This window comes from Rhinopithecus roxellana, chromosome 12, assembly GCF_007565055.1.
Source record: "Rhinopithecus roxellana isolate Shanxi Qingling chromosome 12, ASM756505v1, whole genome shotgun sequence".
Taxonomy (NCBI): domain Eukaryota; kingdom Metazoa; phylum Chordata; class Mammalia; order Primates; family Cercopithecidae; genus Rhinopithecus; species Rhinopithecus roxellana.
In genome coordinates this window covers 59333200-59352515 of record NC_044560.1, presented here as the reverse complement: position 1 = coordinate 59352515, position 19316 = coordinate 59333200, and the positions used below count along the sequence as shown (strand labels likewise).

Sequence of the window (19316 nt, the reverse complement as noted above, 5' to 3'; positions counted from 1 at the left end):
CCCATTATGCATATGTCACATCTTTTGTAGCTGTCCTACATTTCTCAGATATTCAGTTCTGTTTTTTCAGTCTTTCCCTTTGTTTTTCAGTCTTGAAAGTTTCTATTGTCATATCCTGAAGCTCAGAGATTCTCTCCCCAGCCATGTGCAGTCTATTAAATGTACCCATCAAAGGCATTCTTCATCTCTATTACAGTGTTTTTGATCTGTAGAGTTTCTTTTTGCTTCTGTGTTAGAATTTCCTTCTCTGCTTACATTATCCATTTGTTCTTGCATGTTGTCTACTTTTTATCATTAAAGTCTTTGGCATATTAATCATAGTTTAAAAAAATTCCCATTCTGGGCAACACAGCAAGACTCATCTACACAAAAAATAAAATTAGCCAGGCATAGTGGTGTACATCTGTAGTCCTAGCTACTCAAGAGGCTGAGACAAGAGGATTGCTTGAGCTGAGGAGCTCAAGGCTGCAGTGAGCTATAATCATGCCACTGCACTTCAACCTGGGCAACAGAGCAAAACTCTGTCTCTAAAAAATAAAATAAAATATTCCTGGTCTGATAATCCCACATTCCTGCCAGATATGACTGGTTCTGATGCTTAGTCAGTCTATTCAAATAATGTTTTTTCCTTTTGACATACCTTGTAATTTTTCCTTGACAGATGGACATGATATACTGAATAAAAGGAACTACAGTAAATAACCTTTAGTAATGCTGTGAGGCCGGGGAATTGTTCTACAGTCCTATAATTAGGTCTCAGTTTTTTGGTGAGTCTGTGGCCCTGGACTGTGAACTTCGACAGTGCTTCTCGATACTTCTTCTCCCTTTGGGTGGGACAGGATGGCTAGAGAGGGCTAGAGTTGGATTTTCTCTTGCTCTAGGAATGTTATGCCTTGGTAAAATAGTTTCTTCTGAGGGTAGGCCCTGTTAAGAAGAACAGAATGCTTTAGCATATTTCAAAATGTTTTTCTTTTTTTTTTTTCTCCTCCCACTGCCAGAAGACTGAGGGGAATTTTTTCAGATATTCACTGTGAGGACCTGGCAAAGCTCCTGGAGGTAAAACTTACAGAAGTGTGGGTCCCATGACTGGATCTCTCTGGGATTTTTAACTCTCATATTGTCCACACTGAACCTCCAGCTGTTGTCACTGTTCAGTGTTTCCAGCCCTGGTACAGGCTTCCACAGGCGTTTTTGCTTGTGGGTTTCTGTTTGAGTAAGTTGTGATTCTCTGATTGTCTTTCCAATCTTTGGTGCAATGGTTTGTCCTGTAACCTCACTTCTCTGACAGATCTAAGAGAGATTGTTTATTTTTCAGTTGTTCAGCTTTTTACTGGTTGTTAGGATAGAGCAGCAACTTCTAAGTGCCTCACATGCCGGTCCAGAAATCAGAAGTGCTCAGACAACTGGCATTCACTTAGTTGAAGAAGTGGTGGCCTCTGTCAGCTATAGAAGGCTATCTTGAAAAGTTCAGTCATATTTGAAGGAGGGAGGGTAGGGAACTCACATTTATGCAGCATTTGTTCTGTACAAGGTACCCTGCACTCCCTACCTCTGACAACAGTACTTCTTTTTTTTTCTGAGATGGAGTCTCACTGTCTCCCAGGCTGGAGTGCAGTGGCATGATCTCAGCTCACTGCAAGCTCCGCCTCCCGGGTTCACACCATTCTCCTGCTTCAGCCTCCTGAGTAGCTGGGACTACAGACCCCTCCACCACGCCCAGCTAATTTTTTTGTTTTTCTTTTGTATTTTTAGTGGAGACAGGGTTTCACCATGTTAGTCAGGATGGTCTCGATCTCCTGGCCTCATGATCCACCCACCTTGGCCTCCCAAAGTGCTGGGATTACAGGTGTGAGCCACTGCGCCCAGTCAACGGTACTTCTAAGTGGGATTGTCCCCACCATTTTCTCGAAGGGAAAATTGAGGCTCAAAAGGGGCTCAGTAAGATAAAAACATCACACATTAAGTAGAAGAACTGGAATTCATGTCCTTGGCTTTAAACAAATGGGCATTTATTAGGTATATGCCATACGCCAGGCTCCATGGCAGGCACTGAGGATACAGATATCAGAACAGAGTACCTGAAATGCAAGGTAACATTACAACACAGAGTATCACGGGCCCCCTGAGAAGGTGAACCAATCCTGTGACAAGAGAAGTGTTTCTCAGAGCGGAAGCTTGGTCCAGAAGTTGAATGAGTAGAGGTCACATGGGACAGAAGCAATAGGGTTGGGGAAGCTTCCATATAGAGAAAAGGGACTGTGCAAACACGATCCATTCGAGGGAACTGAGAAAGGCTTTGTGTGGCTGGAGCAGTCAGTGTGTTTTGATAACTGGCAATGGATGAATTTGGAGAAAAATGTAGGGGTCATATTCAGATTTGAAAGTTTCTATGAATCTTCTAAGAGATTCCAGTTTAATTCTGAAATCGATGAAGAGCCAAGGAAAGTTTTAAGCCATGGAATGCCATGATTGTGTGTGCTTTCAGGAAGATAATTTGATGGGTGAGCAGACTGAGGGAAGGAGACTGGTTAAGAGGCTGGCCCTATGGTCCCAGGGAGGAAGGCTGAAGGTGTGAACCAAAGCACAGGCAGTGGAGTGGGAGCAGCAACTCCTGCAGAGGAGAACTGAGTAGCTTCTGATCAAACTGATGCAGGAAGAGAGAGAAAGGAAGGAGGCTAGGAAGGAGGCTTGTGTCTGGCTTGGGCAGCTGGAGAATGGTGGTATCATTCACAGAAATAGGAAGAACAGAAGGGAGAACAGATTTTGTGGGGGAAGATGGTGAGCATGGTTTTGGACATGTTGAATTCAAGACGCACACGGGAAATCCAACTGGTGTTACTTAGTAGTCAGACATATGCAACAGGAGCTCACCAGGAAGCTCTAAGTGAAGTCAAAACCATGGCTGTGACTGAGCCTCTCATAGGAGAACATGTGCAGTTAGGAGAGAAGGGGCCATGGTCAGTATGCTGGCGAGTGTCCACAGTTAAATAATGGACTGATGGAGAGGAGTTCAGCAAGGAAACCAAGAATGAATGAAGCGAGAACTAAGAGGGAGGGATCACATGGAGGCAGGTGCTGCAGCCTGTGGTTAGGAGAAGCAGCATTGTGGCTGAGACTGGCTTGGTGCTCACCAAGCCCATCTCTCCCTTCCTGGGCACATAAATAAGCTCCATTTCTCAGCCTCTTTGCATCTAGGTAGAGCCAGTGACTAGGGTTGCTACTGAATGTGAGATGAGGTAATGTGTAATTAAATGCAGGTGCATCTTCCTCAAGTTCTTCTCCTTCCCATCCATTATCCCTTTGGAGGTCACATGTAAAAGGAACTCTGGAAGGAAAGTTCTCAGATTTTGAGTTTTATTAATTATACCAGCACAAACTAGCCTATCTTTCCTGCTCTTGGCTCTGGAGTCACACAGCTGGATTTGAATCCTAGCTCTACCTTTTGAATCCTGGCTTTACCTCTTGTCAACCGTGTGACTTTGGGTAAACTTCTTTTTTTGTTTTTTTTTTTTTGTTTTTTTTTTTTTTTTTGAGACGGAGTCTCGCTCCGTCGCCCAGGCTGGAGTGCAGTGGCGCGATCTGGGCTCACTGCAAGCTCCGCCTCCCGGGTTCACGCCATTCTCCTGCCTCAGCCTCCCGAGTAGCTGGGACTACAGGCGCCCGCCACCTCGCCCGCTAGTTTTTTGTATTCTTTTGAGTAGAGACAGGGTTTCACCGTGTTAGCCAGGATGGTCTCCATCTCCTGACCTCGTGATCCGCCCGTCTCGGCCTCCCAAAGTGCTGGGATTACAGGCTTGAGCCACCGCGCCCGGCCGGGTAAACTTCTCAATTTCTCTGTGCCTCAGATTCCTCATCAGTAAAATTGGAATAATAATAATATAGTTGTCTGAGGAAAAAATGAGGTAATAAATATGAAGCACACAGACCAGTATTAAAAGCTCTAGAAATGTTAAAAGTTAATGGAAAGAATGTCAGGAATGGGGGAATAGTTCACGACAGGAGTCAAATGCACCCTGCTGCCTATTCTTATACGGCCTTTCAGCAAGAATGAATTTTACATTTTTAAATGGTCAAAATAAATTACATGAAAATTATATGGAATTTTAATTTCAGTATCCACAAATAAAGTTTTACTGCAACCAAGCCACATTCATTTACATATTGTTATGGCTGCTTTTGCTCAATGATGGCAGAGTTTGAGTAGATGCCACAGATACCATATGGGCCCACAAAGCCTAAAATATTTACATTATCTGGTCCTTTACAGAAGAAGTGTGGTGATCCCTAGTATACAGTGTCAAATACAGCGAAGGTCAAGAAAGATAACTAAAAACGGTTAACTGGAATTGGCAAAAGATTACTAGCGAGCTTGTTAACGGCTTTATTGGAGTGGGGAAAGTGGAGAATAGATTTTGGTGCCAGGTAAATCAAAGTTTGATTCCTGACTCTACAACTTACTAGCTTTATGGTCTTGGGAAGTCAACTAACTTTTGTGAGCTTCAATTTCTTTGGCAGTAAATTAGGGATTAACAGGGCTTACTTCCTGAGTTATTGTAAGGATCAGCAATAATGCATGTAAACCATAAAACACCTTCCTGGTTTACAGTAGGTGCTAAATAAATGCAAGCTTTTGTTTCATTTAATCTGCCGCAAACAAAATTGTCATTCCTTTATAGGAATTGCATTTTCACTTTTTAATTTTTTAAAAGAATTTTTTTTTTCTGAGCTTTCCAGCAAAAACTAGAAAGCCTGCTAGACAAATTCTAAAAGAGCTGTAACACTATATTTTCACTTTTAATATTTTAGTTTTCTCTTCCATCTTCTGCTGGTTTATGTCATATTTTAAGTCATTGCTCAAATCTCACCTCTTTAATGAGGGCATACCATTTAATACAGACCATCCTGATTAATGCAGTAATCTGTTCCTCCCCCAGCATTCCTAACCCCCTTGCCCTGTTCTACTTTCTTTTCTCATAGAGTTTATCACCTCTGACATTCTAGAAAACTGACTAATTTACTATGTTTATTGTTTACTCTCTGTCTTCCCCACTCTGATGTTAACTCCTTGCTTGTTTTACGTAATTATATTCTAAGTGCCTAAATTGAAACTGTTACACAGTCGGTGTCCAATTAATACTTGTTGAATGACTAAATGAAAAAAGAATAGATGAAGATTTAAAAAAATCCAGCTCAGGACTGGATATGTTCCTTCCATCTTGGGACTGGGACTCGTCTTATTTATCTCTGTAAAATTCTCAACTATTATCTGTTAAAATATAACCTTGGCTCCATCCCCTCCATTCTCTCGTTCTGGAATTCCTTTTAGAATATGTTGAACCAATCATTTTATCCTCAATGTCTCCTAAGTTCTTTCTCATATTTGACAACTATTTAGCTCTGTGTTTTATTCTATGGCAATTTCCTCTACTCTATCATTAAGTCCCTTTTTAGCGGCATCTAGTCTACTATTCAACTGTTAATTGAATTTCTATTTCAATGACAATATTTTTGTATGTGCCTATAATGCCTGTTTCTTCCCTTTTTCTTTCTTCTTTTCCATTTGTTCATGTATTTGTTTCATGGCTTCTAATCTTCCCTTTCAATATTTTGGATATCCTTATACTATGATTTCTTTTAGATTTTTCTGTTCTTTCTGGTTCTTGGGGGTGTGGAGTCTTCCATTTCTTTAACTAGCTGACTTCCTTGTTGTGGATCATTTCTTTGTGCAGTCTGTAATTTTAGATTGTAAGTGGCTGTTTTGCATTAGCCTCTGCTGGGGTCTTATGGGTCCGCAACTGAAAAGGCTCCCAACACATATCATTGAATGGCCTGTCTTTGGAGGCTAGGATGCAAGGCAGTTCATTGTGCAGAGGCAGTACAACCTATTTCTTTTGTAAATTGCCTAGTCTTGGGTATGCTAGAGAATGTGCCCTAAATTCACATCCCTACTGTGAAACTATTTACATAACCTTGGGTAAATTACTCTTCTAGTCCCTATTTTTTCATCTGTGATATAGAGATAATAATTCCTACTTTCTAGAGATGTTGTGAAGAATTGGTGAGTTAATATAAGAAACTCAGCACAACGTTTTGCATGTAGTAAGTGCTTAATAGATGTTAAAAATTACTATAAACATGTGTAGCTATTATAGCACTTGCCAACATCATCTCCTTGCTTTGTGCTATAAGGAAAGAACTTTATACTCAAGAAAATAGCTTCTGAATATGTATATGAAATATACAGCCAGCCATTACATGGGGACATTGGCCAGATCTGTTTGCTTTACTTGTGATGAATATTAGTTAAAGATGGGAACAAAGCCTCCCCCAAGAACATGTTCCCTTGGCTTTTAGCCATTGCTGAGGAGCACTGATGAGAGGCAGAAGAAAGTTTTGTACATTTTTCTTTTTTAAAAATAAAACCTAATTAGGGAGTTGGCTCATTTGCCAACTATTTTGGTTCATTAAAATATAGCAGCAGAGAGAGTTCTTCTGCTGAGAGGAAAATGACCCAGAAAAATGTCTTCAGTTTTATTCAAAGAGAAAATGTATTTAACTTATTGGCTATGCTTTCCTTGGTCATCATTCCCTTTCACAGGTTAGTGATATAATTTGGCTCTGTGTCCCCACCCAAATCTCATCTTGTAGCTCCCGTAATTCCCACAAGTTGTGGGAAGGAGCCAGTGGGAGATGACTGAATCATGGGGGTGGGTCTTTTCCATGCTGTTCTGATACTGAATGGGTCTCACAAGATCCGATGGTTTCAAAATCAGGAGTTTCCCTGCACAAGTTCTCCCGTTGCCTGCTGCCATCCATGTAAGATGTGACTTGCTCCTCCTTGCCTTCTGCCATGATTGTGAGGTCTCCCCAGTCATGTGGAACTGTGAGTTCTCCATTAAACCTCTTTCTTTTGTAAACTGCCCAGTCTCTGGTACGTCTTTATCAGCAGCTTGAAAATGGACTAATACAGTTAGCAATAAAATAGCAGAGCCCTGAAACTGTAGCTGATGCTCAGTAAATATTATTAGTTTATTAGTGGGAAGGGATAGAGACACAGGCAAATTCTTGGGCAAGAGAACCTCATTTCTATCCCATGTTAACTTTCGATGATAAACCTTTCTTTAATTCACTGTGTTTTGGATCTTTGGATAAGGGAGTGTCAAAAAGCCAAACTTAGTGAATGAAAGCTGTAGACTACTGTAATTTATCATGTAATATGTTATCAGTTATCTGTATATATTTCACAAAACGGGTTTTTATAATTCAAATTTTCATAAAACACTTACAAAGGTTCAACTTAAAAACATTTAAATAAAGAACTATTTTTAGATTTTAATTACCTGATCTTCATAATCAGATCCTGTATCAATGATCTCTCCTGTGTCCAATATCATTGAAGGATCAAGGTCACTTGAACCTAAGATTAGGAAAGAAAAGATAAGTGGATGGAGGTTGTCATGTATGTTTCTAAAGCAAACCGTCTCTTACTAGGTTTCCATATTTTCCTATCTTACATTAAATTTACAAACATTTCTGGACTCTTCTCATCTGCCAGGTACAATGTTTTGCTGGAGATTGAAAATGCAGAGACTCTGGATACTGTCTGCATCCTTAAGAAGAAAATACTGTGAGAAAGAATAATTTATCAACAAGAGGTTATTACTAAAGGTTCAGCAACCCAAGAGAGTGAGCTACTAATTCTGACTAGTAGTAGAGATGATGGTGGAGTTAAGATTCTTCATCAGGTACTAATCTATGATCTTGAATTTTGATGGTAAATGCAGGTTGTCCAGGAGGGGGAGCAGTTTCAAGATTTGCAATAACAATGGAAGTAGAAGGAACACCATGAGCAAAGCACAGAGTGGGAGGAGAGTAAGGGGCTTCCAGAAACAGGAAGGGCTAAGTTTGCTTACTCCATGAAAACTTGAGTTTTTCCTCAAGCCTTCAGGTCATCTTAGTTGCTGAAGGTAAGAAAAATCAGGTTAACTTAATGTATGAATAGAGAGATTATTTCCCTTAGGTACTACAGGTTTCATTAAATCACTTACCCATTAATCCCCAAGGCTCAGACTTAAACTGGTAATTTTTACAGTGGGACTTCTGAAGCACAACTGATTCATCATTCTCATTTAATAACTCTTTCCTGCTGGGAAATATACATCATCTAACTATCCAGAAAGACTGAATTCAGTGCTGCCCATAAAATATTATATATCCTGTGAAAAAACATTGTTTTACTGTAAACTTGGCCTTGGCAAATAATTCTTAGTCAGAATATGCAATGAGTAATGCATAATGAATATAAATTTTTAAAAAATGTTAAGCATCTCATACACTTCTCAGATATAGACCTGTCCCCGATGTTGCTTTCATATTTTCTTTCAAAATGAGTTGGGGTATATCCTTACACAGTCTTTTCTCATCTCTTCTCTTTTTTCTCCCTTCTCTTCTCTCATCATTGTCCCTGCTGTCTACCAACTTGACAAAGTAATAGCCATTACCAAATTGATTAAGTTCTAAGCAGTAATGCCGGTGTTTACTGTGTTTATGTCTTTACATTTTTTAAAAGGATGATGAAGTTTTTCAAAATGGACATATTAAACCATCAAACCACTTTGGAGAAGTAATCATAGAGTTGCCACTAAGAGTTGCATAAGTGTGTTCAGAACAACGCTGGGTGATGCTAGTCACACTGTCAGCACAGCCCTTGCCAGACCACTGTTCATAAGGTGGTTGCTAGAATGGAGTTGGCAAGAATATCCACCATGCTGTTAACAGAGATCAGAAGGGAGAGGTGGGAAGCTTTAATTTACGTACATATTTTGAAATTAGTGGGATTATATATAATTTTTCTATCTTTGAACTTTTGGTATTTTTTTCAAATAAAGAATTTTGCAAGATGTATCTTGGGGCCAAAATACTTGGCTGTCTTAAAGCCCAGTTTGAAGGTCAGTTTGCACTATGTTGTGAGGCAGTAAGTATCAGAAAAAAAAAAAAAATATATATATATATATATATTTTTTCCATTATAAGATAACAGACATTTTAGAACTATCAGGTCGGTGCAAAAGAAATTGTGGTTTTTGCCATTACTTTCAATGTCTGTTTCACAGAATCCCACTTCTCATTTTAGAAAAGAGGAAAATGAGATGCAGAGAAGTTACAAAACTTGGCCTACGTCATGTAGAAAGTGCCTGAGACCAAAGGCAGAGCCAGTAGCTCCTACTCTCTTTCTAACACACCATGCTGACTCCAAATTCTAAGCAGGGGCAATCAAAATGGGTTTATGGGTTTATACAGATCCCCCTTTTGCTATAGTGCTCTACAGGAAATGACCTGGAGGAGCATACTGTCAAGTCTGTGTGCTGAGAAGATGAGGAACAGCGAATAGTTGATGACACAGGTCACAGGGTGGCTGTGGAAATGGAAGAATCAGAAGTGGAATTAAGGAGTCTCATTCAAGCTGGTAGCAATCAGTGCTGCCTTCTAGGTGGCTGCTATTGACAGCATCATTAAAGATAACACAAATTTTAGCTGGCTTTCATTACTTCCACACTATGATTATTATCTGCCACTGACTAGTGGAAGTGGTGATAGCTATTGGATTCAAACGATACCTTCGCTTCACCTGTATTTACAGTGATTCATGTGGAGTGAGTACTGTGATTTGAATGTGAAATCTTATTAAACATAGAGCTGCTTTTAGTACCTGCATCCTACTTATTTTATTTAATTAGAAACCATTCTTTCCATTGTTTTCAAAAAGGACAACGTGAAGGGCTCTTTTTTTTTTTTTTTTTTTTTTTTTTTTTTATTATACTTTAAGTTCTAGGGTACATGTGCATAACGTGCAGGTTTGTTACATATGTATACTTATGCCATGTTGGTGTGCTGCACCCATCAACTCGTCAGCACCCATCAATTCATCATTTATATCATGTATAACTCCCCAATGCAATCCCTCCCTCCTCCCCCCTCCCCCCTCCCCATGATAGACCCCAGTGTGTGATGTTCCCCTTCCCGAGTCCAAGTGATCTCATTGTTCAGTTCCCACCTATGAGTGAGAACATGCGGTGTTTGGTTTTCTCTTCTTGTGATAGTTTGCTAAGAATGATGGTTTCCAGCTGCATCCATGTCCCTACAAAGGACGCAAACTCATCCTTTTTTATGGCTGCATAGTATTCCATGGTGTATATGTGCCACATTTTCTTAATCCAGTCTGTCACAGATGGACATTTGGGTTGATTCCAAGTCTTTGCTATTGTGAATAGTGCCGCAATAAACATACGTGTACATGTGTCTTTGTAGTAGACTAATTTATAATCCTTTGGGTATATACCCAGTAGTGGGATGGCTGGGTCATATGGTACATCTAGTTCTAGATCCTTGAGGAATTGCCATACTGTTTTCCATAATGGTTGAACTAGTTTACAATCCCACCAACAGTGTAAAAGTGTTCCTATTTCTCCACATCCTCTCCAACACCTGTTGTTTCCTGACTTCTTAATGATTGCCATTCTAACTGGCGTGAGATGGTATCTCATTGTGGTTTTGATTTGCATTTCTCTGATGGCCAGTGATGATGAGCATTTTTTCATGTGTCTGTTGGCTGTATGAATATCTTCTTTTGAGAAATGTCTGTTCATATCCTTTCCCCACTTTTTGATGGGGTTGTTTGTTTTTTTCTCGTATATTTGTTTGAGTTCTTTGTAGATTCTGGAAATTAGCCCTTTGTCAGATGAGTAGGTTGCAAAAATTTTCTCCCATTCTGTAGGTTGCCTGTTCACTCTGATGGTAGTTTCTTTTGCTGTGCAAAAGCTCTTTAGTTTAATTAGATCCCATTTGTCAATTATGGCTTTTGCTGCCGTTGCTTTTGGTGTTTTAGACATGAAGTCCTTGCCCATGCCTATGTCCTGAATGGTACTACCTAGATTTTCTTCTAGGGTTTTTATGGTATTAGGTCTAACATTTAAGTCTCTAATCCATCTTGAATTAATCTTCGTATAAGGGGTAAGGAAAGGATCCAGTTTCAGCTTTCTACTTATGGCTAGCCAATTTTCCCAGCACCATTTATTAAATAGGGAATCCTTTCCCCATTTCTTGTTTCTCTCAGGTTTGTCAAAGATCAGATGGCTGTAGATGTGCGGTATTATTTCTGAGGACTCTGTTCTGTTCCATTGGTCTATATCTCTGTTTTGGTACCAGTACCATGCTGTTTTGGTTACTGTAGCCTTGTAGTATAGTTTGAAGTCAGGTAGCGTGACGCCTCCAGCTTTGTCCTTTTGACTTAGGATTGTCTTGGCAATGCGGGCTCTTTTTTCGTTCCATATGAACTTTAAAGCAGTTTTTTCCAATTCTGTGAAGAAACTCATTGGTAGCTTGATGGGGATGGCATTGAATCTATAAATAACCTTGGGCAGTATGGCCATTTTCACGATATTGATTCTTCCTATCCATGAGCATGGTATGTTCTTCCATTTGTTTGTGTCCTCTTTGATTTCACTGAGCAGTGGTTTGTAGTTCTCCTTGAAGAGGTCCTTTACATCCCTTGTAAGCTGGATTCCTAGGTATTTTATTCTCTTTGAAGCAATTGTGAATGGAAGTTCATTCCTGATTTGGCTCTCTGCTTGTCTGTTGCTGGTGTATAAGAATGCTTGTGATTTTTGCACATTAATTTTGTATCCTGAGACTTTGCTGAAGTTGCTTATCAGCTTAAGGAGATTTTGGGCTGAGACGATGGGGTTTTCTAAATATACAATCATGTCATCTGCAAACAGGGACAATTTGACTTCTTCTTTTCCTAACTGGATACCCTTGATTTCTTTCTCTTGCCTGATTGCCCTAGCCAGAACTTCCAACACTATGTTGAATAGGAGTGGTGAGAGAGGGCATCCCTGTCTTGTGCCAGTTTTCAAAGGGAATTTTTCCAGTTTTTGCCCATTCAGTATGATATTAGCTGTGGGTTTGTCATAAATAGCTCTTATTATTTTGAGGTACGTTCCATCAATACCGAATTTATTGAGCGTTTTTAGCATGAAGGGCTGTTGAATTTTGTCAAAAGCCTTTTCTGCATCTATTGAGACAATCATGTGGTTCTTGTCTTTGGTTCTGTTTATATGCTGGATTACGTTTATTGATTTGCGAATGTTGAACCAGCCTTGCATCCCAGGGATGAAGCCCACTTGATCATGGTGGATAAGCTTTTTGATGTGCTGCTGAATCCGGTTTGCCAGTATTTTATTGAGGATTTTTGCATCAATGTTCATCAGGGATATTGGTCTAAAATTCTCTTTTTTTGTTGTGTCTCTGCCAGGCTTTGGTATCAGGATGATGTTGGCCTCATAAAATGAGTTAGGGAGGATTCCCTCTTTTTCTATTGATTGGAATAGTTTCAGAAGGAATGGTACCAGCTCCTCCTTGTACCTCTGGTAGAATTCAGCTGTGAATCCATCTGGTCCTGGACTTTTTTTGGTGGGTAGGCTATTAATTGTTGCCTCAATTTCAGAGCCTGCTATTGGTCTATTCAGGGATTCAACTTCTTCCTGGTTTAGCCTTGGGAGAGTGTAAGTGTCCAGGAAATTATCCATTTCTCGTGAAGGGCTCTTAAACAACTCAGTTAACAGATATTACACGTGAATACTTGAAAATGGAGCAAGATAATTAGACAACTACCTTCAGCAATGGTAGAATGAAAAGACCTTTGTTTAAAAGAAAGCTTCATGCTTATAAGTAAGAAGAGATTGGATTTCCTAATCAAAAAAATTTTTTTTTCTTTTTTCGACGGAGTCTCGCTCTGTCGCAATAAAATGCTTTTAACAGGAATTATATTGTATCATTAGGGATGAAATTTCTTGAAACATTGTTACTCCTGGCAACAGTATTAATATATCATAGGAGGCAACAGACAAAGGATATCATTATTAGCTTGGATAATGATTGAATGGCTTTCATTTTCTTTTAGCCTTGGTTTCTGGGTTTGCTGGAAACAGGACCTTTAGTAACAGTCTAAGTTTTGACACACAAAATAGAGGGAAAATACAGACAAATGTACACATTACTGCCTTCTTTCATTGAATAATTTAACACATAAAACAACTGCAATGATCTCGTTACTCAAAAAAGACGGCAAAATTAGGATGTTATGAAAAAGCGATCATGTAGCTTTCATTTCCCCCTAGTTTGAATTTTTCAATTTCTTTTCAGATTTAAAAATATTCTTTCTATAGATGACAGAGAAAGGTATGAGCTGAAATACAGAACCCCAGAGGAAGCACCCAGGGCTACTAGTTTTAGAACGGCCTTTGGAAATATTATTTTTGAGTTGGCTCCTTAAATTTCAGTGGGAAGATGATATAAATTGACTTTAGAGGTATCAGAGGCTAACCATATGACTTTCTGGGACAACGTTTCATATGTTTTTCCTCCTAGTGGATCTTTAACTCCAAGTTGTAGGAAAATCCTCCTCCCACTTTGAGTACCCCATAAAGACACTCTTACAATTGCAGAGCTTCTTAAGCAGTGAAGGGTGTCTGTGAATAAAACTCCTCCAACCCTTAAACTGCACCCTCTGAGGAAAGCAGTTTCTCCCTTGTCCTGTCTCTTACAGCGTAGCTTACAGTTTAATTTTCGTTAACAGTTTCATTACAGTTTAATTTTAATGAAAATTAAACTGTAAGGGTTGTGTTTCATCTCTGAACCTAAGAACAAAACTTAGAAGGTACATGTGTTCAGTGCATATGTACCAAATGAGTAAAAAGGAAAGGACACATCCACTTTACCTTTGCAGTTCTTGCTCTCATTGATCCACACTACAAACATTAAAAGACTCCTATAAGTGCCTGACCTGCATTAAGCACTGAGAGTCCAGCTCGAATTCCACAGGCATGGAAAGGGTTCATTACAATGTGTAGGAAGAGCATTGTATTTACTTGGAAAAATATCCTGATGGTATTTGGGACTAGAAGTCTTTGAGGGATCTGGGTGTTGGTGGGCTGTCCTGGGTGAGAAGGGGAAGCGGGGAGTTTTTCAGTTACTCCAGGACAGGGTTGGGGCAGGGAGGAAGGCAGAGAGGGAGAAGACCGCAGAAGTAGACCCAGGAAAAGGGGGAAAAGTTGTATTGTGTAAGATGTGGTTTCTTCCCATGAGCCCTCAAATCCACTGCAAAGACAGGAACTCATAAACAGCCTTTTCAATGTGAAAGCCACATACTTTGCACACAGAAACCATTTATTCTTCAGAACAATCCTCTGGGGTAGCTGCTATTATTATTCCATCTTTATAGATAAGGAGATGGAGGCCCAGAGCAGTTGAGTGACACAGCCAGATGGCTTTGCTGGTAAGTGTTAGTGGAGGGCTCCATCGAGGGGGAGACACTGCAGACAGGCCTTGAAGAAGCCGACGATCAGAGCAATGGTAGTCTCTAAGAAAAGTCCTGGTACACCTGTGGGTCACAGCGTCCTATTCAAGGGCCTAATCTAGTCTGGGGTGGGGTCTGAGGAAGTCTCCTTGAGAAAAACACCACGTTTACCCTGAGGCACAAAATAGAATCTGGCCAGGTGCAGGATGGGGCTCTATGGGGTTGGGAGAGTGAAAGGATGCAAACGAGGAGAGGTGTTTTCTAAGCAGAGAGAAGAGCAGGTGGAAATTGCCTAAGGCAGGAAGGAACTTGAGGTATTCAGGGAACTGGGTGAAGCTGGTGCCAGTGACGTGGGGGAGGTGATGTTGTTGCAGTAACAGGACCACTGCAGGAAAGAAAAGGATTTGGGGCTTTCTTCTGTGCTAAAGGTACTGGTGACCAGCCTGCAGGAGTCATTGAGGGTTTTGTTTTGTTTTGTTTTTCAGAAAGGCAGAATGATTAGAGCTGCATTCTGTGAAGATCCCCATGGCAGCAGGAGATTCATGACAGACAGGAGAGGCCAGGGATGAGGAATGACAAAGCATTTGGTGACTGCGGTGGGAACAGAGACAAAGGTTTGGATTCCCAAGGTGCCCCCGCGGAATGATGATCAGTGTGGAGTGTGAGGGCAAGAACACTTCTGCCTGGCTCCCTGGAGAAAGGTCAAGGTGAGAGAAAGAGAATTGGATGCCATTCATAGGAGGCGATATGGGAGCTGTGGAGCAGCTGAGATTCTGCAGAAAGAGACTTGAGAGAGAAAAAAACAGTGGAGGGACCAAACCTGGAGGCTGACAATTCACAGAGCAGAGGCCATGGATATGACTTATTTATTGAGTGAGTCATCAACATATATAAGCCAGGAGATTTCACCATTGTTCCTTAACAGCGACAGTACCCTGGAGCTACACAGTATCTGGCACCCTTTACTTCTAGTTTACTGCACTTTATTCCCCAAGGGCTGTTTTAGAGGAAACAGTTTTATTCTAAGGCTGAAGCAGAAACCAGCTTCCAGGAGGTCTCAGGAGTGGAAGAGTTAGCGGGAGTTGAGGCTATAAGCACAGTCTTGTTTACGAGCTCTGAGGTACACAGAGGAGAAAGTAAACACCTGGAAACTGCTGCTAAGGCTCAGGCACTATGCACTTTACCAAGGGGACCTAAAGAGAACGTGGACACAGCACCTGTCCTCAGGCAGTTTCCTATTGGTACAAAAACCAGCACAGTTGCATCACCGCAGGGCACAAGGCTCTCTAGTGGAGAAACACCACACAGTGCTGGGTGTCCCAAAGAAGGGGCAGCTTAAATCAGCCACTCCATCCCACTGTATTAGCAAACTGAGGATATCTAGCAGTTAGATATTTGTCGTTAGAAGTAGTTATTTCTTTTTTTTTTTTTTTAGACAGAGTCTCGCTCTGTTGCCCAGGCTGGAGTGCAGTGGCGCTACCTAGGCTCACTGCAAGCTCCGCCTCCCAGGTTCACGCCATTCTCCTGCCTCAGCCTCCCGAGTAGCTGGGACTACAGTCGTCTGCCACTGCGCCCAGCTAATTTTTTTTTGTGTGTGTTGTTAGTAGAGATGGGATTTCACCGTGGTCTCGATCTCCTGCCCTCGTGATCCACCCACCTCAGCCTCCCAAAGTGCTGGGATTACAGGTTTCTAAAGCATCATCTAAATAAAATATTAACTTGAAAAGCACAGGAGTCATAGTATTTTTCAGAACAGCCATAGTCATGTTTTCATAATCTTACATGATTCTCAATATTTCATCTTTCCTGCAATAGGCCAACTTTTTATAAATCTCATCAGAAAGTTAGGCAGATGAGTTTACATCAGTTACCTGTGTTCTGTGGGTCTGCCCAGAAAGATTACCACCTTACTCTTGTAATTCTGTCTGTCTTTGAAGCTACCGTTAGGTGGCTTCAAATAGTGATTTAAAATGTTAAGTGTTTAGCCTTTTTTCTTCACGGCCCCAAGCTTTTGGTCTTTACCCTTTGAGGTCATTACTCAGGAGAAAGAAGGTCAGGACTGAGACTAAGACTGGAGAGTCATCCACATGGAATTGATGTTGAAGCCACATGTGACAATGAGTTGACTCAGGGTCAGAGTACGGAAAGAATGAGGGGAGGGTCAGGACAGAACCATGAGTATTGCCTACATTAGGAAGTATGATTACTCTACATCAGTGTCCAAAGTCAAAGTTCCAGGCAAGAGCACTTAGGAAGAGAAGAGGTAGGGTCACATGGGAGCTGTGGGTTGGAATGGGAGTGGCTACCAGATCGGAGGGGATGTGTTATTCAGGCAACGAGGGAGAAACCTATCATATGAGTTAGGGGGTCCTGGAGATACTGTAAATTTTAATTGTTGTACAAAGTATGGGTTAGGTTAGATATTTTTCTATTATAGTAACATAGGCCCTATGTTACATTGTGACTACCTGGTAATTTACATGTGCAATGACTGGAAGAAAAGCAGCAACCATAAGGAACAGATTTATAGCCCTTCCTCTCTACTTTGTTTTGTACTTTTATTTTTACACCAGAAAGTATGAGACTTTGTCATCCTTCAAACCTTGCAGCAGTTTGTTGAGCTTCATCCATTAATACAAAGCCCCAGACATTTGGCAGGTGATCACGGCATACTGTTGTCTAAAGGACACAGTGACTTACCTGCTGCAGCCTCTTTGTTTGGAAATAACTTGTTGTCAACTGCCATGCTGATGTCATAGAACACCTCATCCTCATCACGGTCGGCATCAAACTGGGGGAAATCAGGACAGACAAGTTTGGAATGTGAGAATGCACAAATTAGTTAATTCAAAAATATAATGAGCATCCATCACACAACTGTATCTCTAATGAAGCAGAACAACAGGAATTAAAGCATTTGAGTCTTTAATCAGATATTTAGAGGGTTTTAGCCCAGACCTCCTATTGAACAGAGAAGAGTATTAGGGAGTAAATGTACAGTCACTTATGGTTAAAAAAATGTGTAATGTTTTCTTAATTTATGGGGTACATTTGGAAAAAATAACTGAAATTTACCTTGTGGCTTTCTGACTTCATTTTTCTAATTTGAAAAACATGAAAATATATAGTTCTAAATAGTAAGAGGAAAGATGTTCTAACCTTATTGTTTAAAAACAAAACAAAACAAAACGAAACAAACAAACAAAAAAAACAAAAAGGCTGGGCGCAGTGACTCACCCCTGTAATCCTAGCACTTTGGGAGGCCGAGATGGGCAGATTGCTTGAGGCCAGGAGTTTGAGACCAGCCTGGCCAACATGGCAAAACCCCATCTCTACTAAAAATACAAAAAAGTTAGCCAGGAATGGTAGCACATGCCTGTAGTCCTAGCTACTAGGGAGGCTGAGGCACGAGAATCACTTGAACCCGGGAGGCAGAGGTTGTAGTGAGCCAAGATGGCGCTGCTATACTCCAGCCTGGGGGACGGACTGAGACTCTGTCTCCAACAACAACAACAACAACAACAACAACAACAACAACAACGAAACCTCCAAACGAAATTTCAGATACTATACTAGATACAGTATTATAGATGTAGTCTATGGATTCTACGGATTTAGATGTAACAAAAATTATAGATTTAAATATTTATTTTAGCATTCTCTAAAATTTACAAAATTTTAAATATTTTAAAATGACATAGTTATATTTATGAATTCTCTATTTTCTGAGTTTTTCAGTGGTTTGTTAACACATTTTTGTCTCTTCAGTTTTTAAAAATAGCTTTACTATGACAAAAGCAAGCAATGCAGAAAAGACTCCCTATTCAATAAATAGTGCTGGGATAACTGGCTAGCCATATGCAGAAGACTGAAGCTGAACTCCTTCCTTACACCATATACAAAAATGAACTCGAGATAGATTAAAGACTTAGATGTAAAGCCCAAAACTATAAAATTCCTGGAAGACAACCTAGGCAATACTATCCTGGACATAGGAATGGGCAAAGATTTCATGACAAAGATACAAAAAGCAACAGCAACAACAGCAAAAATTGACAAGTGGGATCTAATTAAACTTGAGAGCTTCTGCACTGCAAAAGAAACTACCAACAGAGTAAACAGACAACCTACAGAACGGGAGAAAATATTTGCAAACTATGCATCTGACAAAGGTCTACTATCCAGCATCTTAAAAAGAAACTAAACAAATTTACAAGAGTAAAACAAATGCCCCTATTAAAAATTGGGCAAAGGACATGAACAGACACATCTCAAAAGAAGACATACATGCAGCCAGCAAGCATATGAAAAAAAAGCTCAATATCACTGATCATTAGAGAAATGCAAATCAAAGCCACAATGAGATACCATCTCATACCAGTCAGAATGACTATTATTAAAAAGTGAAAAAATAACAGATGGTAGTGAGGTTGTGTTGGTGGGAGTGTAAATTAGTTCAACCATTGTGGAAAGCAGTACAGCAATTCCTTGCAGAATAAAAGCAAAACTACTATTTGACCCAGCAATCCCGTCACTCGGTGTATACCTGGAGGAGTATAAATCATTCTCCCATAAAGACACATGCACATGAATCTTCATTGCAGCACTATCCACAATAGCAAAGACATAGAATCAACCTAAATGCCCATCAATGACAGACTGGAAAATGGAAATGTGGTACATATACACCACAGAATACTATGCAGCCATAAAAAAGAATGAAGTCATGTCTTTTATGGGAACATGGATGGAACTGGAGGTCACTGTCCTTAGAAAACTAATGCAGGAACAGAAAACCAAATACCACATGTCCTCACTTGTAAGTGGGAGCTAAATGATAAGAACTTATGAACACAAAGAAGGAATCAATAGACACTGGGGTTTACTTGAGTGGGGAGAGTGGGAGGAGGCAGAGAAACAGAAAAGATAACTATTAGATACTGTGCTTAATACCTGGGTG

At 40.3% G+C, this 19316-nt stretch overlaps 1 protein-coding gene and 1 non-coding gene across 3 annotated transcripts in view; both read right to left on the bottom strand.

Annotated features, from left to right (window-relative positions):
- Window positions 1–19316, bottom strand: part of AK5 (adenylate kinase 5) — a 310915-nt gene that overhangs the window by 154796 nt on the left and 136803 nt on the right. For both annotated transcript variants that reach the window (XM_030913359.1, XM_030913360.1), the window contains exons 7-8: window positions 17057–17147; window positions 7341–7417 (exon numbers count right to left, since the gene is read on the bottom strand). In XM_030913359.1, coding sequence (XP_030769219.1) covers window positions 7341–7417; window positions 17057–17147 — 168 coding nt within the window. The remainder of the gene's footprint in view (window positions 1–7340; window positions 7418–17056; window positions 17148–19316) is intronic.
- LOC115892522 lies at window positions 4722–4783 on the bottom strand. The gene has a single exon (XR_004052395.1). It is a non-coding gene; the product is annotated as a U7 small nuclear RNA (small nuclear RNA).